Source organism: Sphaerodactylus townsendi, linkage group LG11 (genome assembly GCF_021028975.2).
Source record: "Sphaerodactylus townsendi isolate TG3544 linkage group LG11, MPM_Stown_v2.3, whole genome shotgun sequence".
In the NCBI taxonomy this organism is placed as follows: Eukaryota; Metazoa; Chordata; class Lepidosauria; order Squamata; family Sphaerodactylidae; genus Sphaerodactylus; species Sphaerodactylus townsendi.
Genome location: NC_059435.1, coordinates 76,455,333 through 76,480,642, shown reverse-complemented (window position 1 = coordinate 76,480,642; position 25,310 = coordinate 76,455,333). Strand labels below are relative to the sequence as shown.

General features: G+C 48.1%; 1 protein-coding gene across 1 annotated transcript in view; it reads right to left on the bottom strand.

The window, feature by feature from the left end:
• NBEAL2 (neurobeachin like 2) overlaps nt 1-25,310 on the bottom strand; it is a 149,787-nt gene that overhangs the window by 8,519 nt on the left and 115,958 nt on the right. Inside the window, exons 38-52 of the mRNA XM_048510517.1 lie at nt 24,181-24,301; nt 22,301-22,458; nt 21,308-21,441; nt 18,423-18,530; nt 17,657-17,752; nt 16,301-16,425; nt 14,239-14,379; nt 12,025-12,155; nt 9,334-9,443; nt 7,756-7,873; nt 6,451-6,548; nt 5,239-5,355; nt 4,941-5,030; nt 4,661-4,770; nt 79-251 (exon numbers count right to left, since the gene is read on the bottom strand). Of these exons, the coding sequence (XP_048366474.1) occupies nt 79-251; nt 4,661-4,770; nt 4,941-5,030; nt 5,239-5,355; nt 6,451-6,548; nt 7,756-7,873; nt 9,334-9,443; nt 12,025-12,155; nt 14,239-14,379; nt 16,301-16,425; nt 17,657-17,752; nt 18,423-18,530; nt 21,308-21,441; nt 22,301-22,458; nt 24,181-24,301 (1,830 nt within the window). The remainder of the gene's footprint in view (nt 1-78; nt 252-4,660; nt 4,771-4,940; nt 5,031-5,238; nt 5,356-6,450; nt 6,549-7,755; nt 7,874-9,333; nt 9,444-12,024; nt 12,156-14,238; nt 14,380-16,300; nt 16,426-17,656; nt 17,753-18,422; nt 18,531-21,307; nt 21,442-22,300; nt 22,459-24,180; nt 24,302-25,310) is intronic.

Below are 25,310 nucleotides of genomic sequence, written 5' to 3'. Positions count from 1 at the left end.
CTTTGGTCTATACCTGTTGTACACCTGCCTTGATTACCTTGCACCATTCCTTCCAGCAACTCTGTTTCCCACACTTACCTATGTGCCTGTTGATGTGCCCGACAACTTTCCCTTTGCTCAGGGAGGTGACGCGCAAGCTGTTATCCCAGTGCCCCCCACTGAAGAGGAGCTTCCCGTCATGAGAGACAGCGAGGGTCTTGAAGGACAAGTCAACCCCTGGCGCAAAGGGGCCAGACAAGTAGCGCTTGGTCCTGGCACAAGTGAACAAGGAAGAAAGAAAAATTGCTTCAGTTAAGGCAGGGTTCCTCCACAGGGTGCCCAAGGGCACCAGGACACCCGCCAAGTGGTTTTATTTAGTTATTTATGTACCATATATACTCGCATATAAGTCGAATTTTTCAGCACATTTTTTGTGCTGAAAAAGCCCCCCTCAACTTATACGCGAGTCAGGTGTATTTTTAAAAATATTTTAGGGTTTTTATTTTGTCGGACACCAGGGGGTGCAGTTTTTAAGCTAGCAGCACCACAATTTCAGGGATTTTTCAAGATACTCTCCTGATGATACCACTCAAGTTTGGTAAAGTTTGGTTCAGGGGGTCCAAAGTTATGGACCCCCAAAGGGGGTGCCCCATCCCCATTGTTTCCAATGGGAGCTAATAGTAGATGGGGCTACATTTTGAGTGTCCATAACTTTGGACCCCCTGAACCAAACTTCACCAAACCTGGGTGGTATCATCAGGAGGGTCTCCTAAAGATACTCTGAAATGTTGGTATGGCTAACATAAACATTTCTCCCCTGACCAAAAATTCAGTTTTGAAGGATTTTAACTCTTGTGTTTTAGCTTGCTTGCTGATAGAGCTAACGTTTTTGTACTTTTAAAGTTATTGTTGAGACCATATTGTTTTTGTTGACCCTCTTTTCCACGTACAGAGCTAGTTTACTGTTTTTCTTTGAAATAAATATCCAAAAACATTTATTTTTGACATTTACCAGTAGCTGGTGCATTTCCCACCCTCGACTTAATCGCGAGTCAATAAGTTTTCCCAGTTTTTTGTGGTAAAATTAGGTGCCTTGACTTAGATGTGGGTCGACTTATACATGAGTATATACGGTATTTGATTATTAGGCCACCTCCCCCGTTACACAGGCTCAGAGGGGTCTACAACATTCATTCTCATATCAGTACAGTAAAATAAAACACAATCATGCTCAGTATTCAGTCCCGGCATCTTAACAATAAAACAAAACCCAGAGATGTTTGGGATAGTCAATTTAATTGATCTTAAAAGAACCAAAAAGGGAGAGGGAAGGGAAGTCAGCTGTGATGAACAGACACCACTGCTGTCCTCAACCCCAGGCCAGGTGGGACAACTCTGTCTTGCTGGCCCTGCAGATGGTGACAAATCCCGCAGGGCTCTTGAACATAAGAACATAAGAACGAGCCTGCTGGATCAGACCAGAGTCCATCTAGTCCAGCTCTCTGCTACTCGCAGTGGCCCCCCAGGTGCCTTTGGGAGCTCACGTGCAGGAGGTGAAAGCAATGGCCTTCTGCTGCTGCTGTTGCTCCCGAGCACCTGGTCTGCTAAGGCCTTTGCAATCTCAGATCAAGGAGGATCAAGATTGGTAGCCATAGATGGACTTCTCCTCCATAAATCTGCCCAAGCCCTTTTTAAAGCTATCCAGGTGAGTGGCCATCACCACCTCCTGTGGCTGCATATTCCAAACACCAATCACACGTTGCGTGAAGAAGTGTTTCCTTTTATTAGTCCTAAAGTTCCCTTTTATTAGTCCTCTTGACTTCATTTGCGGAGCATTTCACCTGACAGGGGCCAGCACCAGAAAGGATCTGGCTTTCACTGAGGACCTCCAGACAACCTTTTGGCCATGGCCACCAGAAAGTTATTATTTGCTGAGCATAGTACTCTTTGGGGGGTGTATTGGGGGAGGTGCTCTCGCAGGTGTAATGGTCCAAGACCGTTTAGTTAGGGCTTTGAAGGTCAGCACCAGAACCTTAGAAGAAGAAGAGTTTGGATTTATACCCCACCCCTTTTCTCTCCTGTAAGGAGACTCAAGGTGGCTTACAAGCTCCTTTCCCTTCCTCGCCCCACAACAGACACCTTGTGAGGCAGGTGGGACTGAGAGAGTTCAGAGAGAGCCATGAGCCCAAGGTCCCAAGCAGGAATGTAGGAGTGTGGAAACACATCTGGTTCACCAGATAAGCCTCTGCCACTCAGGTCGAGGAGTGGGGAATCAAACCCGGTTCTCCAGATTAGGATCCATCTGCTCTTAATCACTACACCACGTGGGCTTAAGCCTGATTCAATTCTCCACATGCGGCCAATGCAACTGGTGGAGCAGCGGGTGGATAGAAAGTGGGTGGGGCCAGGCAGGGCTTTTGCCCAGTAGGGCTTCTGATTGGCTGTGCAGCTTTTCTTTTTTAAGTTGCTTCAACAGCAGCATGAAGATCGTTACCAAATGACTAAGGTAAGCGGTGTATATGCAAGAAAATATTCTAAACCAGTGGTGGCGAACCTATGGCACACGTGCCAGAGGTGGCACTCAGAGCCCTCTCTGTGGGCACGCACACACAGAGTTCGTCGTGGGGGGGCCCCAGAAAATCGAAAATCGCCCCCAACACACATATCTATTATTATTATTATTATTATTATACACATAACAACACAGCACAAGTGTCTGGAATTCATCTCTGAATATCGAGTCCTTCCCAAGGACCTAGGATATTAGAGGTATTTGCGTAGAATGTGTGCAGTTCCTAGAAGTGCTGCTTTCTGCAGCATGTGGACTGATGTTCTGTCCAAGTTTAGGCTTTCCAGATGTTTTTCAAGATTTCTTGGGATTTCTCCTAGAGCACCGACTACTAGTGGGATTATTATTATTATTATTATTATTATTATTATTATTATTATTATTATTATTATTATTATTATTTATATTTATATTTATAAACCGCCCTCCCCCGAAGGGCTCAGGGCGGCAAACAAACAAATAGATAAGAGCACAAATAAAATCAAATTTTAAATAGTTATTAAATATGGCTCTATATGTTAAAATCTACCCCCATTAAAATGCAGCATCTATCAAAATTACCGATGGCGTCCTACTCGTAGTCCCCTAAGAAAAGAGGGGGGGAGGAAAGAAGAGGGAGGGGGAACGGCAGGGTCCACAAATTTTAGAAAGGGGGGGGCATCCAGCGGCCGAGGACTCCCCAAAGAGCCCGGTCGGAGACAGCTCCGTCTTGCAGGCCCTCTCACCGCGAAATTCATTAAGATCCCGCGGGGCCAGCGTGTGGCAGCTGGAGGTAGAAGCGTTCCACCAGGCAGGGGGCCAGAAACTGTAAAGAGCTCTGGCCGGTGGAGGCCAGCCGCATCATTGAGGGCCAGGATCACCAGTGAAATTTGCCTCTGCTGGCGCAGAGAGCCCGATTTAGGACATATGGGGCAAAAGGCGGTCCCGTAGGAAGTGAGGAGTCCCAGGCCGCGCAAAGGCCTTTAAAGGTCAAAACCAACACCTTGAAAACGATTCGAGATTCAATCGGTAACCAGTGCAGAGCTGACTGGCACAGGCGAGATATGGTCTCTGGCGGCACCTCACTGTGAGCAAAGCGTGCGCACGCATTCTGGACCAATTTTAATTTCGAATCAGGCGCTAAGGAAGGCCTGCGTAGAAGCGATTTGCAATAATCCAGTCTGGAGGTGACCGTTAAGTGGATCCCGCGGTGGCCAGGTCCGGTTGAGAGAGGAAGGGGCCAGCCGCCCGGAGAAGCTTGGCGCCTAATGAATGGAAAAACGCCATACCCGGGTTACATGGGCCACCTGGGTCTCCATTGAAAGAGACGAATCCAGGTGGACCCCCAGGCTACGAACAGAGGAGGCCGGTGCCAATGTAGCCCCCTCCCATATCGGCGGCTGGAAATCCCCACCCCCTCCTTCCCGCCCCAGCCAGAAGATCTCCGTCTTTGACGGGTTCAGTTTTAACCTGCTCTGCTTCAACCAACCAGCAACCAGCAATCTAGGCTGGCCTGGGCCACTGGGAATGACATGCGTGCACCGTGGTGAACAGGTAGGACTCGGCTGGGACGGTTGGTGCCTCCTTTACCTGAGAGTAAGCTTGGTTTCTGGCAATGGGGCTTGCTTCTGAGTAAACCCTCCTAGGGTCGTGATTCACCCATTCAAAGCGTTGCACGGTTGCTTCAAAACAAAGCCACCGACTACCACTAAGCTTACTCCTGAATAATGCGCGCATCGGAGCCAACCATTTTTTCTAAACTAAAATCTCAGTATTCAGGTTAAACTGCCGTGTTGGCACTTTGCGATAAATAAGTGGGTTTTGGGTTGCAGTTTGGGCACTCGGTCTCGAAAAGGTTCGCCATCACTGTTCTAAACAATATGTTTATTTTGAAAGGCACCCTGCTTAACAGAGATTTGGCCCGAAATGCCGAAGAGTTATTATTCCACCTGTAGAACGTCACTGCCTGACATTTTGTGGTTGGCTCCGCCTGCTGCAGCAGCCATTTCATGGCTGCACCCACCGCCCTGTGTCAGAGTTCTGCAGGCTTGGAAAAGATTGGACTGCTTTGCTATGGGGCAGAGAGAAGATGACAGAGGGTGGCGTGGGGGCAGAAAGGGCTGGCGGACTCACTTGGAGTTGGAGACCGTGGGGTCTTTGGTGAAGCTGAAATAATTGGAGATGTTTTTGTCATAGGGCAGCCAGCCGTGCGTCCCGAGCAGCCCGTTGGCGCTGACAGTGACCTGGAGAGGAGGGAAAAAGGGATGTCAGCTCATTGAAGGGGAGGTGTAAAGGCAAGCAGAATCTGAACTCGCCACTCTCTGGAGCAAATGGGCTCCCCCACCATTCTGCCAGCACTTTTATCATTTCAGAGGCTGGGGAAAAAAAACACCGTAAGATATCTGGTACTTACCAGCATGTCAGGAGATCCCTGAGTCATGAACGAGTGCGCTTGGTTCTTCGGGACCACGGCTTGCACCAGAGGAATCCCATCACTGATGCCCTGGAGCAGAGGGTGATAAAACACATCATTCGTTCGCAAGCAATTCGCTCTGGGGCCTGACTTGGGCACATCCTTTGTTCTCTATCCCCCACCCCCCGCCCTGAAAAGTTTCCAGCCTTTATATCTGAAAACTGTCTCTAAATGTCAGGCAATGATATTTGCAGGGGTTAGCTGGGTGGCAACAGGCACCCTCCCCAAAGGGCCTTACCTCCACAAAGAAGGATTTGAGTTCACTGAGGTTCTCAAACACGTTGGGGGACGAAGTGTCCAACCGAGCGAGCCTTCGGGCGGCGTTTTCAGCCGACAGGCGAGCTGGGTGGGGCTCCTAGAGAGGTGTGAGGGGAAAGGACACAGAATAAGAACATAAGAACAAGCCAGCTGGATCAGACCAGAGTCCATCTAGTCCAGCTCTCTGCTACTCGCAGTGGCCCACCAGGTACCATTGGGAGCTCACATGCAGGATGTGAAAGCAATGGCCTTCTGCGGCTGTTGCTCCAAGCACCTGCTGTTAATGGCGGCTGGTCATCGGAGGGCAGGCTGCGACAGAAACATGAACTTGGCCCAGATTGGTTTACAACTTCCTTCCCTTTTTCTTCCCACAACAGACACCTTGTGAGATTGATGGGGCCGAGAGAGTTCGGAGAGAACTGTGAGTGGCCCAAGGCTTCATGTGTAGGAGCGGGGAACCAAATCCAGATTATTCATTTATTTATTTGTTTGTTTGTTTATTTATTTATTGTTTAGTTTTGTATACCGCCCTATCCCCGAAGGGCTCTGGGCGGTGTACAACAAAATTAAATCACAATCATAACACAATAATAAATTAAACAATTAATTTAAACAAATTATTTAAACAAAAAATTTAAACAAACAATTAATTTGAACAAAAAATTAAACACAATCAAAACTAAACAATTAAATTTCAATACAAATAAATTACTAAATCCCTTTTAAAAACAGCGGTTAGTACAAAATTTAAAGTCGAAGTCAAAGGCGCCCAGCAAAACCCATTTTTAAAACCCTCCCCAAACGGGAAGACTGCTGGCTCCGTCAATTAAAAGATATAAACAGAGGCGAGAACAGAAGGCGAGGTTGCCGCTCATGCGGAGGAGTGGGGAATCGAACCCAGTTCTCCAGATTAAAGTCCTTCTGCTCTTTACTACCCCACATTGATAGAAAAGCAGCTAATAAATGTTTTAAATTAATAATAATAATAATAATAATAATAATAATAATAATAATAATAATAATAATAATAATAATAATAATAATAATAATAATAAATGAATAAAACAACATCTCTGGACTACAGCGGCTCAAATGGCTATCTGGTCCGTGAACCAGACACTGCTGCTTCGCATGTGAAATGCTCGAGATTCGTTCTGGAACGCTGCCAGCCGGCCTAGCCAACAGGCCTCACCTTGAGGAGCTGGCACGGGGTCTGCCCAAAGTTGCTGATGATGCCTTCCAAAGCTTTCCTCTCAGTTTCGTCAGCAATGGCGTCCAAATCGACCGCCCCTAAAAACAAAAAGGGAAAGAACGTATAAGAGTGATAGGAGTTTTTAGGCCTGAAGTCCAGGTCAGGTCAGACGGACATCGATCCTCTCCATGCTGCTTTGATTACTAATTATTTCTCTTCTGTTGTTAATTCTTCTCTGTGCAGCCTCTCGCATGAGGGAATGGTCTGCCGGGGGTTATTCGTCCAAACTCCCTGGGCCAGATTTTTGGGGCATAAACTTTCAAGAGTCCAAGCTCCCTCCACCAGAGGTCTGGGGAAACGGGATTTCAGGAGTCAAAGCTCTCTTTGCCAGGTTCTTGGCAAAGTTTTCATGTAAGTTTTCAAGAGTCCAAATTTGCCAGATTTTCAGGATGTAAGCTTCGAGAGCCCAAATTCCCGTGACAGATTTTTGGACAATAAGCTTTCAAGAGTCAATGATCCTTTCGCCAGATTTTCTGGTCGTAGAGTCAAAATTTCCTTTGCCAAATTTTCGGGATCTTCGCTTTCAAGAGCCCAAATTTCCTTTGTCAGATTTTCAGGATGTAAGCTTCAAGAGCCCAAATTCCCGTGACAGATTTTTGGCTTTCAAGAGTCAATGATCCTTTCGCCAGATTTTCTGATCGTAAGTTTTCAAGAGTCAAAATTTCCTTCGCCGAATTTTCGGGATATTCGCTTTCAAGAGCCCAAATTTCCTTTGTCAGTTTTTTGGGAGACTGAGCTTTCAAGAGTCGAAGATCCCTTCGCCAGATTTTCACACCATAAGTTTTCAAGAGTTCAAATGTCTTTTGCCAGATTTTTGGGATATAAGCTTTCAAGAGTCCAAACTCCCTTCTTCAGATATCTTGAAAACTCTTACACCCTGAAAAACTTGTTTGTTTCTAAAGTACTACTGGACTTGAACCAACCTTTTATTCTAGAAGCCTGAGGCAGCTAAAAGTATATCAGTAACATCTCCTATAACAGTGGTGGTGAACCTATGGCTCTCCAGATGTTCATGGACTACAAATCCCATCAGCCTTTGCCAGCATGGCCAATTGGCCATGCTGGCAGGGGCTGATGGGAATTGTAGTCCATGAACATCTGGAGTGCCATAGGTTCACCACCATGGCCCTATAAGATTCAGACTCACCCATGAAGCATTGTGGGTAACTTTGGGCCAGACATATCCTTCCCAGAGTGTCAGTAAAAGCCTAACGTGGTGGAAAGGTCAAGCGGTGACAGGCTCACCTTCGTAGGTGCAGTAGTAGAAGACGTTCAGTGCCTCCACAGCAGCTGGGCCCCTCTGTTTGTATCCGAAGATGAGATCAATCCATTCGTGGAGATGGGCGGATACATACTCCGATTCCTACCAAGGACAAGAGGCAGATGTGATGTCAGAAAGACTTAGGGCAGGCCACCCCCTCAATTTGTGTGCAAAGTGCCTTCAAGTCACGGCTGACTGGGGTGTTGTGGGGTTTCCGGGCTGGATGGCCGTGTTCCAGTAGCATGCATTCATGCATTCATGCATTCATTCATTTTTCAGACTTATATACCGCCCAACCCCCGAAGGGCTCTGGGCGGTGAACAACATAAAATTCAAATACATCAGAAGATCTTCCTTTGAAGATGCCAGCCGCAGATGCAGGCGAAACATCAGGAGGAAATGCTACTGGAACACAGCCATACAGGCCGGAGACCCCACAACACCCCAGTGATCCCGGCCGTGAAAGTCTTCGACGTCACAGCTGACTGATGGTGACCTCAGCGCAGGGCTTTCAAGGCAAGTGAGAAGTGGAGGAGTTTTGCCGTTGCCTTCCTCTGCAGAGTCTTCATCAACGGTCTCCCTCCCAAGTACTGACCCCTGCTTCCAAGATCTGGTGGGATTAAGCTATACCATGCTGCCTCCCCACCCCCCCCGGCCCCCAACAAATACACTGTTAAAAAAATGAAATTGTTATGAAAGGCCAACAACCATCTAAAGAACCGGCAGCTGTGATATTAAACAAAATCAAATAATAACAACAAACACACGGGTAGTGAACACTGTCAGAACATGTGTGAATGTTTAGATGAGCAAAATCTAAATGACAGCTGAACCCTCCTTCTAGCAGGTGCCGTGTGCAGATTGGGACCGAGTGCACAGCTTGTACCGTGTGCAAACCTGATAAGGTGAGGGCACCTGATTGGCAACACTTTTGTATATAGTTAGCATAGACAGCAGAGTGATGTGTCCCTGCAAACACCTGTGGTCTGGCGAAGCACTTTGTCAGTAGATAGCAATAAATAGAACTGCACTGGTGACTGTGTGTCGGTCAGTTTTTGTCTACATTGCGTCCTGCAAGGTGGTCTACTCCGAGTCAATCCGCTGCTTCAATAACACTGCCTCCCTCAAAAAAGAAGAAGAGTTTGGATTTATCTCCCCCCTTTCTCTCCTGCAGGAGACTCAAAGGGGCTGACAATCTCCTTGCCCTTCCCCCCTCACAACAAACACCCTGTGAGGTAGGTGGGGCTGAGAGAGCTCTGAGAAGCTGTGACTAGCCCAAGGTCACCCAGCTGGCATGTGTGGGAGTGCACAGGCTAATCTGAATTCCCCAGATAAGCCTCCACAGCTCAGGCGGCGGAACTGGGAATCAAACCCGGTTCCTCCAGAGCAGAGTGCACCTGCTCTTAACCTCCTACGCCACTGCTGCTCCAAAGAGAGATATGTTCTTATTCACCCCTCATTAAAACAGATCCACTGACTGAAGCAGCGGCCCCAATATGTTTTTGGGGAAACTGCATAAAGCGTTGATTGATGTCTATCCCCAGCCACCCACGCCTCATTACCAGCGCTTGTTTGTGCTTGCGGATAAAATCTTCGGGGGTTTTCGCCCACTGGGGAAGGACCACATCCCTCACTTTTTCATTGGATAGCTGAAGGCAGCCCAGATCGAAGCCTGCAAGAGAATTAAACGCAGCCACTCAGCGCACTTGATCCAAACCAGGTTTCTCTCCTCGTTGGCCTTTTCCACACTGGATACTTACAACCAGTGGTGGGATCCAAAAATTTTAGTAACAGGTTCCCATGGGGGTGGGATTCAAACAGTGGCGTAGCGCCAATGGGACGGGGCGGGGCACGACGGGGGCGTGGTCGGGCATTCCGGGGGCGGGGCATTAATAATTTCTCTGTTACTGTAAAAAACTCTTACTGTAAAAAAAGTTCCTAATTTCCAGCTGATCTCTTTCTGCCCATAATTTAAACTCATTATAGCAAGTCCTATCGTCTACTGCCCACAGAAACAACTGCTTCTCCTCTAATTGACTGCCTGTCAAATACTTAATGCTTTCAAATACTTAATTTTGTTTCTAGAAATCAAAAGGAGGATACTTTCCTTAAACAAGGAACTTGACCATATTTCTAAAACATGTTTTCAAAACAGCCCAACAGGGAGAATGATCCCGTTTTCTACCTTCGCTAACCAGCCACATAGGAAACAACAGGGCTTTATGATTTTTGGACCTAATGGGATTTCTAACGGAAAAGCAGACCCAATTAGTAACCCCCTCTCGGCACACACAAATAATTAGTGACCCACTCTCGGGAACTGGTGAGAACCTGCTGGGTCCCACCTCTGACTACAACGTTTTCAGGATGATAATAAAACGTTTCCTTCAAAGAGTTCCACGTCAGTTTTACCTGTTTGGTTCAAAAAATGTTTCCAAACAGCTTTTTTTCTGTGGTTTCCGAAAACACTCTTACAACAATGTATTCAGGAGAAACGTTTCCTAGTCAGCTCCTCTCCCAGTGTGGTCACATTTAAAACTTTCCTGCTGCCATTTTCCTCGCTGGTGTGTCATCGCCCAACTTCCCTCTCAGGGCCATTTTTTCACATCCCCAACCTCACTCCTGTCCCTTTCGCCTCTTTATTTTCATCGCTTCATGTGGGGCTTTTTTTTGGTTAGGTTGAGTCAACAAAGCATCAATTAAGTGGAGCTCCAGAGTCCCGAAGCAATTAATTATCATTTCAACAAATAAACAAAAAAACCAAAAAGCCCTCACGGTAGCCATGAAATGTTTGGAGGCGGCAAGAGAGCGGATAAACATTGTGGTGAAGCCAATGTGATTCTGGGCTGTATCAATAGGAGTATAGTGTCTAGATCAGGGGTCTTCAAACAATGGCCCTCCAAAAGTTCATGGACTACAGTTCCCATCAGCCCCTGCCAGCATGGCTAAGTGGCAGGGCTGATGGGATTTGTAGTTCATGAACATCTGGGGGGCCATAGTTTGAAGACCCCTGGTCTAGATCAAGGGATGTAATTGTACCTCTTTATTCTGCACCTGGACCTCATCTGGAATATTGCAGAGGCATAGCTCCAAGAGGGTGGGGGTGCATGATACACCGGGTGCGCCACCCTGTGGGGACATGGTGGGGGCGTTCCGGGGCGGGGGCGGAGGAAGCACCGGTGTACTGGGCACTTTCCCCCATAACTATGCCTCTGGAATATTGTGTATAGTTCTGGAAACTGCAATTCAAGAAGGATATTGACAAGCTGGAACGGGTCTAAAGGAGGTCAAAGGTCTGGAATCCATGCCCTACGAGGAGAGACTTAGGTCGATTCCGCACTTGCGTTATCGACCTAAGTTCGAGCTGCGTTCGACCTAAGTGCTCCGCACAACCACTGGGATCGACGTGGTTTTGTACCAGCTTCGCCCCGTGTAATGGTCAAATTTCTGACTCCAGTTGGGAATGACTACTTTTTCAGGGAACCACGCTTGAACTCAGCTCGATTCCAGTAAAGTGCGGAATCTCTGGAGCCAGGAGTCCCTCATTCAGCCAATAACAGCTGAGGGTTTCGGGCATGCGTACAGCTGGCCAATCAAAAAACGCCACCTTCGTCCCTCCATTCCTGTGGCAGTTTTTTTTATAACGTGTGTGGGGATAGACGGAACATGGCCATAGAACAGGAGCCAATCGGAACAGAGCGGCGAAGAGGCACAGGATGATCCCGCCCTCCGAGCTGGGATCAAGCTGGTTGCAGTGGGGAACAACAATGGCTTCGACCTAGGTTAGTACCCTTCTCAGAGAACTGGGTCGAACCTATTTTACTCGTGTGCGGAATCGACCTTAGGGAGCTGGGGATGGTTAGTTGGATGAAGAGAAGGTTAAGAGGTGACACAATAGCCTGTTTAAATATTTGAAGGGATGTCATGTTGGGGAGGGAGCAAGCTTCTTTTCTGCTACTCCAGAGACTAGGACCAGGAGAAATGGGTTCAAGGTGAAGAAAAAGAGATTCCACCTAAACATCAGGAAGAACTTCCTGACAGTAAGGGTTGTTCAACTGTGGAATGCACTACTGTGGCCTTCCCGTGATACCTGGACAGATAGGAGTGTGTTTCATCTCTAGAACCAGCTTGGGCAGAGATGTCCTTACGTGGGGTCAAGTTTCTTACACTCCTTTTGTGTTTTTGCTTTCCTGATTGGTGTATTTCTTTTGGTTCCAGGAATAATTCGAGAGAAGGCATTTTGAACGTCTTACCATTTTGATTCTCCAAGAAGTCCGTGAAGTAAAAGAATTCCGGGATCAGCTCCTTCACGTCCACAGGGTTTTCCATACGGGCTTGCCAGGCGGCGGGCACAGAGTGGAACTGGCGGTCGGAGCAGTCAAACCTGCCAGCGGAGACAGCGAGTCCCTCAGTTAACTCTCAGAGCAGTCTTTGCCACAGAGACTGAAAGATTACACCCTTGTGCTACAGGCGAAGTTGAGACAGTGCGTCATGTTTTCTTCCACCGCCCTTTTTATAAGGAGACACAGGCAAATTTCCGGCCTGATCGGACAAGGTTCGCCTAGAACGGTGATGGCGAACCTATGGCACGGGTGCCAGAGGTGGCACTCAGAGCCCTCTCTGTGGGCATGTGTGCACAAAGTTAATCATAAGGGGGGGGGGCGGAAAATAACCCCCCCACCAGTGGTGGGATCCAAAAATTGTAGTAACAGGTTCCCATGGTGGTGGGATTCAAACTGTGGCGTAGCGCCAATGGGGCTAACGCTGGGCACGCCGCGGCCAGTGGCCAGGCATTCGAGTGGCCGAGGCATTCCTGGGCGGGGCTGTGGCAAGGGGCGGCCGCTGCGCCATGATCCTTGGGCAGGAAGCGAATGCACTCCAGGCGCAGGCTGCCACGCACGCTTGATTGCACCTCCTGCTTCAGACTGCTTCAAGTTCTGCGCGGCGCTACTGCTGAGAGGAGGGGCGTAACTAAGGCAAAAATCACGTGGCAAAATCACCAATTAGTAACCCCCTCTTGGCACACACAAATAATTAGTAACCTACTCTCGGGAACCTATGAGAACCTGCTGGATCCCACCTCTGCCCCCCCCCCCCCCACACACACACATATCTAGGCTGGCCTGGGTAACACGCGCCTTGGAGCCAACCGTTTTTTCTAAACTAAAACCTCAGTATTCAGGTTAAATTGCCGGGTTGGCACTTTGCGATAAATAAATGGGTTTTGGGTTGAAATTTGGGCACTCGGTCTCGAAAAGGTTCGCCATCACTGGCCTAGAAAAACTGCCAGCCGATGAAAAGCCAAATATCTTGAGGCAGGTGGCAAATTGCTGTACCCATGTAATTAAAACTCGTGGATAGCTGGGTTGTATTGCTATTTAAAAGTAATACCGTTATCTTCTAAGACAGTGGTGGCGAACCTTTGGCACTCCAGATGTTATGGACTATAATTCCCATCAGCCCCTGCCAGCATGGCCAATTGACCATGCTGGCAGGGGCTGATGGGAATTTTAGTCCATAACATCTGGAGTGCCAAAGGTTCGCCACCACGGCTCTAAGAATTTAGCTTGATTTAAATAGTTTTATTGTTTAACTATATTGTATTTTTATAGCAAGGTTATCATTTTTATTGTTCACCTTGAATGCCTTCTGTTTTTTTTTTATTATTCTGGAACTTGGTTTGTTTTGCCTTGTGATACAGATACCGTGTGAGGCAGGGGAGAGTTTGGACAGAACTGTGACTAGTCCAAGGGCACCCAGCAGGCTTCAAGTGTAGGAACAGGGAAACAAATCCAGTTCTCCAGATAAGAGTCTGCAGCTCATGTGGAGGAGTGGGGAATAGAACCCGGTTCTCCAGATTCGAGTCCACCGCTCTCTCTCTCTCTCTCTCTCTCTCTCTCTCTCTCTCTCTCTTCTCTCAATCTCTCTCTTCTCTCATCTCTCTCTCTCTCTCTCTCTCAATCTCTCTCTCTCTCTCTCTCTCTCTCTCTCTCTCTCTCTCTCTATCAATCATTTCGACTTTTATACCGCCCTATCCCCAGGGGGTTCTTAACCACTACACCACTTCATCTTGCAGTCAGTTGCTGCAAAGACCAACTCTTTCCTTCCCTCTCTGTCAAATGGGCAGAAACTCATCCTCTTAAGGCAGAGGTGTCCAACTCTAGTGCTTCAGATGTTCATGGACTACAATTCCCATGGCCATGCCAGCAGGGGCTGATGGGAATTGTAGTCCATGAACATCTGAAGCACCAGAGTTGGACACCCCTGTCTTAAGTAGTCTACATTTATTTTAATGAGAAAAAAGCCTGATAGAAGTTTGGAGGGGGGGGGGGAAGACATCATTAGCCCACCATCAAGATTGTCTAAGGGCCCTGATGTCCACCAAGAGGAAAATATCAGTCGCACGGTTTCTTCTTGCGTGTAACAGCCCAACGGTCCGAGGCCTGGCCAGCTCCCCTCCGGCTCACCTTCCGCTTTGCAGCTGGATGTGAAGGGTTGTGAACGGCTCCATACGGATCAGGTAGTGCATGACACCGGCTGCGTTGGAGTAGTGAGTGCCATAGTGGAACTTGTCAATCATGCCTGTGGGGTCCTCAAAGCTCTCGTACCTGCGGGAAGAGGGGATGGGAACAGAAGGATAGCGTGAAGTCGGGGGCCATTTTTTGCCAGTAGCTAATATGGAGTCCAGGCGGGCATCATTTTACCCCTTCTTTGCCCTCTCTGCTTTCCAAGCACGATTTCCCACACAGCTTCCGTGGGACAGAAGCAGGCCAGGGTTGTAGATGTCTGAATCCTACTTTGGTCACACTGATGCTTTGAATGAAGCCCTACCCACCAGGCCTTTGGTGAGTTCACCCTTCTTCGTTGCTCCTTACAGCTTTGTCACCTGCTGACTGAATATCGGCCAGTCCCCTCCCGGGGGGTTAAAGCCGGACATCATCTACTTATTTTAATTGTGGAAGATCACTGCGGCTAGTGTTTTAATGTTTAATTTATTGTTTTAAGAAGAGTTTGAAGAAGAAGAGTTTGGATTTATATCCCCCCTTTCTCTCCTGCAGGAGACTCAAAGGGGCTTACAATCTCCTTGCCCTCCCCCCCTCACAACAAACACCCTGTGAGGTAGGTGGGGCTGAGAGAGCTCCGAGAGGCTGTGACTAGCCCAAGGTCACCCAGCTGGCGTGTGTGGGAGTGCCCAGGCTAATCTGAATTCCCCAGATAAGCCTCCACAACTCAAGCGGCAGAGCGGGGAATCAAACCCGGTTCCTCCAGATTAGATACATGAGCTCTTAACCTCCTACGCCACTGCTGTTCCCTGAAACGAACTGAAACTATTTGTTGTATTCAAATGTTGATTGGTTTGTGAACCGCCCTGAGCCCTTTGGGGGTAGGGCGGCCTATTAAATTTAATAATAATAATAATAATAATAATAATAATAATAATAATAATAATAATAATAATAATAGTAGTAGTAGTAGTAGTAGTAGTAGTAGTAGTAGTAGTAGTAGTAGTAGTAGTAGTAACAACAACAACAACAAACAACAACAACAACAGGCTAGCAGCAATGGTGCACTGGAAACTTTGCAAAAAGTATGGCCTGTCCTGTAGCAAGACACCTGAGTACGCAGAACAAGCTTGTAGAGCTAAGACCACAGCTGGTGAAAATGAAGAAGCAAAAAAATAATCTGGGACTTTAGGAGATACAGACAGATAGGACACCTGGCACACACAACACCCCAGACTTATAACAGTGGTAGGAGGAAAAAACATGTTTTGGATCATAGATGTTGCTGAAATTGCCGAGTTGACAGCAGGGAGTAGAAGCATTTCAAAGAGCTGGAAAAGATCACAAAATACAAGGGACCTACAAATTGAAGTTGAACGATTCTGGCAAAAGAACAACAGTAATCCCGCACTAGTGAGTCAGGTGCTCTAGGAGAGAATCCCAAGAAATCTCGAGAAAAACATCTGGAGAGAGAGTCTTAAACTTGGACAAAAACATCAGGTCCACATGCTGCAGGAAAGCAGCACTTCCTAGGAGACTTGTACCACATCTCTTTCACGCAAATACCTCTAATATCCTAGGTCCTTGGGAAGGACTCGATATTCAGAGATGAATTCCAGACACTTGTGCTGTGTTGTTATGTGTATAATAATAATAATAATAATAATAATAATAATAATAATAATAATAATAATAATAATAATAATAATAATAATAATAATATCATCATCATATCTTGGCCTCGCTTTCCGTTCACACAAAGGCTACAACACAATTAACGTATTAAAATGTAAGACAGAACTACACATGATCAGTTCTTCAGAGCCTGTGGTTCAGATGAGTGGGATCTTTAAAAAAAATAACAGACACTGCTCATTGGAAGTCGGCTAAGGGCAAACAGGGGGTTGCCCCGAGGGAAAGAGGAACGGCCTCATCCCAAATACTCCCTGCCTTTTTAGCCACATTCCTCTGTGTCCAACCCAGGAAGACGGGAAGCTGAGTCCTCCCGAGGAAACGTGACACTCACTTCTCTTTAACATCCTTGGCGTGTTTCTCGTTGGCCAACCCGATGGGCTTGGAAAGATCCCGGAACACAGCGGGGTTGTTGAGATCCAGTGTCTCTGAGACGTAATCCTGCAGGATCCATGGAAACTGAACAGGGACAGAGAGAAAGGAAAACATAGAAACACAGAGCTGGAAGAGACCAAAGGGTCATCTAGCCCAACCCCCTGCGCAACGCAGGAAATCCACAACTATCCTGACCCCCACTCTCCCAGCGACCCCCGCTCTATGATCAGAGGAAGGCAAACAGCCTCCAAGATCCCTGGGCCAATCTAGCCTGCAAGAAAACTCCTTCCTGAGCACAAAAGGTGGATCAGCATTACTCTGAGCATGAAAGAAAGGGCCATGGGAACTGAGCGCATCCCTTCCTGCCCTCCCTCTCACAATCTGCCTAAACTCATATTAAGTCAAAGAATCAGCTATCAGACAGTCAGAGAGAGAGAGAGAGAGAGACAGAGAGACAGACGCCTCTGGCTTTATCTTCCTGTGATCCAATAAAGAATAAAGGAAGCTGGTTCAATCCGAACTCAAGTCCCAAGCAGAACATAAGAACTTAAGAACATAAGAACAAGCCAGCTGGATCAGACCAGAGTCCATCTAGTCCAGCACTCTGCTACTCGCAGTGGCCCACCAGGTGCCTTTGGGAGCTAACATGCAGGAGGTGAAAGCAATGGCCTTCTGCTGCTGCTGCTCCTGAGCACCTGGTCTGCTAAGGCATTTGCAATCTGAGATCAAGGAGGATCAAGATTGGGAGCCATAGATCGACTTCTCCTCCATCAATCTGTCCAAGCCCTTTTTAAAGCTATCCAGGTTAGTGGCCATCACCACCTCCTGTGGCAGCATATTCCAAACACCAATCACACGTTGCGTGAAGAAGTGTTTCCTTTTATTAGTCCTAATTCTTCCCCCCAGCATTTTCAATGGATGCCCCCTGGTTCTAGTATTGTGAGAAAGAGAGAAAAATTTCTCTCTGTCCACATTTTCTACCCCATGCATAATTTTATAGACTTCAATCATATCCCCCTTCAGACGTCTCCTCTCCAAACTAAAGAGTCCCAAACACTGCAGCCTCTCCTCATAAGGAAGGTGCTCCAGTCCCTCAATCATCCTCGTTGCCCTTCTCTGCACTTTTTCTATCTCTTCGATATCCTTTTTGAGATGTGGCAACCAGAACTGGACACAGGACTCCAAGTGCGGTCGCACCACTGCTTTATATAATGGCATGACAATCCTTGCAGTTTTATTCTCAACTCCTTTCCTAATGATCCCCAGCACAGAGTTTGAGTTTAGAAGGAAGGGGCTTCCCTCCTTGAGAACTTACCACGGGATACTGGGAGAGGTCATTGTAAGTGCGGCCTGCAATTGTATTGAGCTGCATGAGGTACTCAAAGTTGGAGATTTCCCGGTAAACCCATTTCTGAAAGAGGAAAAGACCCCTTGAAGGATTTGTTATAATGAAAATGGCAGGGTGGGGGCAGCTGTCTCCGAGAGATGATGGGTGGCCGAGAATTCTGTTGGAAACCAATGAGTCATCTACAGCGAAAAGTGGTCGGTTCAAGCAGGGAATTATGGGAAATGTTGGTCCCTGGAAAAACCCATAGCCACGAGCCACTAAAATCACGAAGAAATTGCAAGGTCCAATTGCGAGGATCTAACTTCTAAAGCAAGAGATGGATGGACAATATTCCTGATAGAGGCTCTGGAAGCCATGTGTTCTTATGGCCTAGCTTTGGGGAGGAGAGGACACTGTTGTTCTTAGGAAAGATGCTCTCTGCACATGGTCAGAGGCATTTCTCTGGGCCAGTTTCCGCCAGAAATGCATTCTCGCCTGGCTCGCATCCAGTGGACAATGGTTCCAGATTTAGATCTTGTTCTCAACTTGCATCAAGAACTCCAGGTTGACCAAATGACCCTTTTTCTCTTTGCTGGGAGTTCCCTGAAGGTCAGGTGATAGTTGGGATTTCTCTGAGCCTGGTTGCTCCTACCCTAATAATTCTACCAAAACATCAAAATTGTAATGTGGGTGGGCTGGTGGGGCACGGAAAAGAATTCTGGCTGCCATGGAAAGAACACCCAGAAATAAGCACCTGAGTCAAGCCCGAGGCCTTCAGTAACTCCTGAGGAGAACGGCTGCCGTAATAGATCTGGTTTGGAGGTTGCAGGCCCAGGATCGAAGAATACACCTTGTTTCTAACCTGCAGAAAGCAAATCAACCTTGTGTTAGTAAGCAAATCTGCTCGAGGAACCAGTGGCGTATCTGCCTAGGGATAAGGGGTACCCCTTGTCCCTGGGCACCACTCTTCTGGTCACATGGGGGGCGCAAAATCGGCCCCCCACGTGACCAGGAAGTCCTGCTGTCTCGTCGTTTTCGCATGCCTCGACCCCATCCGAGGCACGCAAAAATGATGAAACAGCAGGACTTCCTGCTGCCTCCAAGCCCCCTCAACCCCGCCCTGGACTCCTCCCTCCCTCCCTTCCCCCCCTGCTGGCTGGGCTCCCAGCCGGCAGCCTGCAGTCTCTTCTGACCTCCCCTCAGGGCAGGCCAGAAGAGACTGCAGTCCCGGCCTCGGAGACCTTCTTTTATAAGCACTGAGGCTGGGGGGTGGGGCTTGGGGAGCAGGAAGGGGTGGGACCTCCCCTCAGGGCAGGCCAGAAGAGACTGCAGGCTGCCGGCTGGGAGCCCAGCTGGCGGGGGAAGTCTGGGGGGAAGGTGGGCACCCTAAACCTTGCCCATGTCCATGGTGACATGGGCGGGGTCGAGGGCAGTGTGGGCGGAGCCGAGGTAGACGGGACAGGGGCAGAGCCTGGGGGGCGTCCTGGAGACAATTTGTCTCCGGGCGCCATTTACCCCTGGTACGCCTCTGCGAGGAATCATTCCGCAACCCAAAGTTTATGAGGGAAATAAATTATCTTTCCCCCTTCTCTTCTCCCCGTCCAACCTTTTTTTTTTTGGTTCGCTTTATTAATGCCCAGTCTGAAGAACAATTCTAGGGAACTCGAAAGCTTGCAGATTGTTTTTGAGGAGGGCAGTCATGTTTGTCTGCAGCAGAAGAGATAGATTGAGGTCCACCAGCGCCTTAAAGACTAACAAGGTTTCCACAGGTAGGGTTGCTAGCTCAGGGTTGAGAACTAGTTGGCAGATTTTGGAAGTGGAGGTGGAAGAGGCTAGGCTTTGCGGGTGGGAGGGGCCACAACTAAGTGTAACGCCATAGAGTCCTCCTCCCAAAATGGCGGTTCTCTCAAGATGAACTGATTGCTATCACCTGGAGATCAGTTGTAATAGAACAGTGATGGCGAGTGCCCAAATTGCTACCCAAAACCCACTTATTTATTGCAAAGTGCCAACATGGCAATATAACCTGAATGCTGAGGTTTTAGTTTAGAAAAAACGGTTGGCTTTGAGGTGTGTGTTACTCGGGAGTAAGCTTGATGGTAGTCGGTGGCTTTGCTTTGAAGCAACCGTGCAACTCTTCCAACAGGTGAATCACGACCCTAGCAGGATTTACTCAGAAGCAAGCCCCATTGTCAGCAACCGAGCTTACTCCCAGGTAAAGGATCACGCTTTAGTTCTTTGCATGAAAATCAGTGGGGTTAGCAGCGCTTAACAGGGTTACCTACACTGCTTCCCCCAAACTAGGTCTTAGGTTTAATGCTAAGAATCGAGCCCAGCGGCCCAGGCCAGCCTAGATGTGTGTGTGTGTGGGGGGGAGCTACTCTGTTTGCGCGTGCCCACAGAGAGGGCTCTGAGTGCCATTTCTGGCACCCGTGCCATAGATTCGCCACCACTGTAATAGAAGGATATCCAGCTACCATTTGAACTATTTCCAGGGTACCAGCGAAGGGTCCACAACCTTTTAGAGTCTGCAGGCATTTGCAATTGTGGTTGGGCACAGCCCCACTGGGTGGGCACAGCCACAAAATGGAGCCGACTGCAAAATGGAGCCGGAGCTAACTGTAAAATGGCGGCCACAGCAGCGGAAGCCAACCACACACTGTCAGGAAGTGAGGTCATGCATAACTCTACATAGTAACTCTTTAACAGATTTCCAATGGCAAAAGTTCAATTGTGATATTGTATGTATAAAGTAGGTACTTATGGGCCTTTTACAACGGTAGATTATTTTAATTTATAATAGAAGAAGAAGAAGAAGAGTTTGGATTTATATCCCCCCTTTCTCTCCTGTAGGAGACTCAAAGGGGCTGACCATCTCCTTGCCCTTCACCCCTCACAACAAACACCCTGTGAGGTGGGTGGGGCTGAGAGAGCTCCAAGAAGCTGTGACTAGCCCAAGGTCACCCAGCTGGCGTGTGTGGGAGTGCACAGGCTAATCTAATTCACCGGATAAGCCTCCACAGCTCAAGTGGCAGAGCTGGGAATCAAACCCGGTTCCTCCAGATTAGATACACGAGCTCTTAACCTCCTACGCCACTGCTGCTTTTGATATTTAGCAGTTTTATATTTAGTGGCCCATTTAAACAATTTTTTGACCTATCAGGTATTTAACAAAAGTTCATCCTACACACTTTCTGAAAACATTTGACGGGCACCAGGGAAAGTGTTGGCAGGCTAGCACCATATTAAAAACCCACAGTATGAGCTTTCAAGAGTCAAAACTTCTTTGGTTCAGGGTGGCTTACAAACATAGCTTAAAATACATCAAATAAAACATTTCAGACCACTAAAACCATTAAAAATACAAGATATAGATCCGTGGTGGCGAACACGGCCACGCTGGCAGGGGCTGATGGGAATTGTAGTCCATAACATCTGGAGTGCTAAAGGTTCGGCACCATTGATATAGATCATCCAAGATGGCGACTGATTGGATATCCCCAGCGGACCCCAGTACAGCCTCGCAATCTAGCCATCCCCGCCCCGCCATCAAATCAGTTACTATTTGGGTGGAGAAAGAGAGGGGATGAGAAGGGAGATTCAGAAGAGAAACAGGAGCTCGCGGGGATGAACCGTCACCTTTTTCTTGAAGTTGAGGAAGTAGTTGGCTTGGTCGATGAAGAAGAACTCCAGGGCAGACCGGCGGAGGTTGTAACGGCGAAGGTGCAGTTCCCGGAGCTGAGACAGCGGGCGCTTGAAGTCGTAACCGATTCCTGGGTTGGGAGGAGGCAAGCCAAACTCATGCAGACCAAGCTTGGTTTTTTTAGATTTCTCCCAGATCCCACTCTGACGCTCTAACTACTACACACAACTCTCTCTCTCTCGTGTATGTCGTCGTAAGTCCCACCCCACCAAGAATCAAGTCTTAAAATGTTGACAGAGAGAAATTTTTCTCTCTTTCTCACAATACTAGAACCAGGGGGCATCCATTGAAAATGCTGGGGGGAAGAATTAGGACTAATAACAGGAAACACTTCTTCACACAACGTGTGATTGGTGTTTGGAATATGCTGCCACAGGAGGGGGTGATGATGGCCACTCACCTGGATAGCTTTAAAAGGGGCTTGGACAAATTTATGGAGGAGAAGTCAATTTATGGCTACCAATCTTGATCCTCTTTGACCTGAGCTTGCAAATGCCTTAGCAGACCAGGTGCTCGGGAGCAACAGCCGCAGAAGGCCATTGCTTTCACATCCTGCACATGAGCTCCCAAAGGCACCTGGTGGGCCACTGCGAGTAGCAGAGTGCTGGACTAGATGGACTCTGGTCTGATCCAGCAGGCTAGTTCTTATGTTCTTATGTTCTTTGCTGGCCCCAGACCTGGGCTGGAGTAAGGGGGAACTGTGCCTGGGGCACACGAGCGCCCCATGCCCCTGTCACGCTGCCACCCACCCCGGAATGCCTCCGCACCGGCGTGTGCTCAGCGCATCACACACACTCCTGCTCCCTTGGTGCTACGCCACTGCCCCAGACCTACACAAAAGGCAGAAAAGGGGCCACTGTTCACTCTGTTGATGGCCTGATTTGCAGAGCATGCTGGGAGATATAGGCTACCCCCACCCCTGCTGATACCTTCGTCAGTCTCCTCTTTGTCGCTGCTGCCGTCATAGAAGTAGAGGTGCTGGGTGGTGACCTCCAGGCGTCCCGGGACCACAGCCACTGTGGTAATCATCTCGCAGTCCTCCGCGATCACCAGCTTCTCACGCTGACTCTGTTCCTTGGTCTCAACCCTGGAAGTGATGGGAGGATCCCACTGAGCATCGCCTGGAGTGGAGCAGAGAAGCTGCCGCTCCGTCGCCCCTAAAGCACAGCCCTCTTTCGGAAGCCCCTCGGGGGTCTGTGCAGCCACGAGGAAGTATTTCTTCACGCAGAGCACAGTTAATTTGCGTGCCACAATATGGCTGCCAAAGTCAAATAACCTGGGGGTAATTCATAGAGAGATGTCGTAGTCTTGTTATCGATTGCCAGATGGTGTGACAATTGAAGACTGTGGCAACCTATTGGAGTCAGATCAATTGTTCGCCCAATTCCTTGTCCCCTATCCCTTGTTTTGTGTTTGGCGCCACCCCAACAAACTCGGGGTTTATGGTGGAGTGTTGATACTGTATGTTGTTGTGAGGCCTGGGTTCTGTTGGTGGGTCTTCAGTCTGGTCTGTGGAGAGGTGTATGGGAATGCCACTTTTGATGAGTTCACTTGGACTACACCATTGATAAGACTCTGAATGTTTGTTGCATTTATCTGTCTTTTATGGACAATTGTTTTATTGTAATTTGGTATGCCAATGAAGGCTTGATTATTATTAAATATGGCTGCCAACGTAGAAGAAGAAGAGAAGAGTTTGGATTTATATCCCCCCTTTCTCTCCTGCAGGAGACTCAAAGGGGCTGACAATCTCCTTGCCCTTCCCCCCTCACAACAAACACCCTGTGAGGTAGGTGGGGCTGAGAGAGCTCCGAGAAGCTGTGACTAGCCCAAGGTCACCCAGCTGGCGTGTATGGGAGTGCACAGGCTAATCTGAATTCCCCAGATAAGCCTCCACAGCTCAGGCGGCAGAGCTGGGAATCAAACCCGGTTCCTCCAGATTAGATACACAAGCTCTTAACCTCCTATGCCACTGCTGCTCCTAGATGGCTTTAAAATGGAAGTGGACAAATTCATGGAGGACGGGACTATTCCTGGCTACTAATCATAACGGATATCTATGCTTTTCAGTACCAGAGGCTGTATGAAGAAGTAGTAGTAGAAGAAGAAGAAGAAGAGTTTGGATTTATATCCCCTTTTTCTCTCCTGTAGGAGACTCAAAGGTGCTTACAATCTTTTTTCCCTTCCCGCCCCACAACAAACACCCTGTGGGGTGGGTGGGGCTGAGAGAGCTCCAAAAAGCTGTGACTAGCCGAAGGTCACCCAGCTGGCGTGTGTTGGAGTGCACAAGCTAATCTGGTTCCCCAGATAAGCCTTCACCGCTCAAGTGGCAGAGCGGGGAATCAAACACGGTTCCTCCAGATTAGAATGCACCGGCTCTTAACCACTACGCCATGCTGGCTCTCAGGTATGCTAAGGGGCTTGGACGGGAGGATGCCGCAGCCGTCTTCCTATTTGTGGTCTTCCTACGGGCAGCTGGTTGGCCACTGCATGAACAGAATTCTGGACCCGATCAGTCCCTGGCCTGACCCAGGACAGCTTTTCTTGGGTGCTCATCCAAAACTGTCTGTGCACTCCCACCAGCCTGTGTACTCCCACACACGCCAGCTGGGTGACCTTGGGCTAGTCACAGCTTCTTGGAGCTCTCTCAGCCCCACCCACCTCACAGGGTGTTTGTTGTGAGGGAGCAAGGGCAAGGAAATTGGAAGCCCCTTTGAGTCTCTTGCAGGAGAGAAAGGGGGAATATAAATCCAAACTCTTCTTCTTCATCTTCTTCTTCTTCTTGCAACAGAGAGGAGCAACAACTTACTGATTTTCTGGGAACAGGAGTTCTTCTTCCGCCAGCTGGTCGTCCTGCATCTTACTGACCTTCGCCTCCTTGGCGACTGCAAGGGGGAAGGCCTCAGCTGGCTTGGGAGAGTAATCGGCCCCTGGAAAGAAGAGGAGTTTGGTTCAGAAGCCGCGTCATGCTGGTAGCAGGTACTACCTGGCTGTTTTTCATCTCTCCAATGGATAACTAGTTTTGGAACACTATCCTCGGGGGCGGGGCTAGTGCCATCCCTCTTGCACCTGACTATCACCATCCCATATGTACCTGCCCAGGCACTGAGGTCTCAGGGGGAGGCTGTGCTTGTGGGGGAGGCTCTGCTTGGCTCTGGCAAGCTATGGGGCCCGCAGGGGACATTCACCCCCATTGCACACCTTGTGCATAATTTAATTTATTTATTGTTTTAATTGAAACTATTTGATGTATTTAAATGTTGATTGTTTTGTGAACCGCCCTGTGCCCTTCGGGGGTAGGGTGGTCTATTAAATTGAATAATAATAATAATAATAATAATAATAATAATAATAATAATAATAATAATAATAATAATAATAATAATAATAATAATAATTAACAACAACAACAACAACAACAACAACAACAACAACAACTCCTGACCTCACGATTGTGGGAAAAAAGAAAGTGTGGATAGTCGATATTGCAATTCCTGGTGACAGTAGAATTGATGAGAAGCAACTGGAAAAACTTACACAATACAAGGATTTAAGGATTGAACTACAAAGACTCTGGCACAAACCAGCAAAGGTGGTTCCAGTGGTGATCGGCACACTGGGTGCAGTGCCTAAAGACCTTGGACGGCACTTAAAAACAATCGGCGCTGACAAAATCACCATATGTCAGCTGCAAAAGGCCACCCTACTCGGCTCTGCACGCATTATTCGTCGATACATCACACAGTCCTAGATGTTTGGGAAGTGTCCGACGTGTGATGTAATACAAAATCCAGCATATTGATCTTGTTTGCTGTGTATAACTGTTTTTGTATCAATAAAATAATAATACTAATCAGCCAGCCAGCCAGAGCCTCCCAAGATGTATGGTACGGTTAGGCGGAGAAAAAATGACCTGCCAAAGTTTCATGGCAGAGTGGG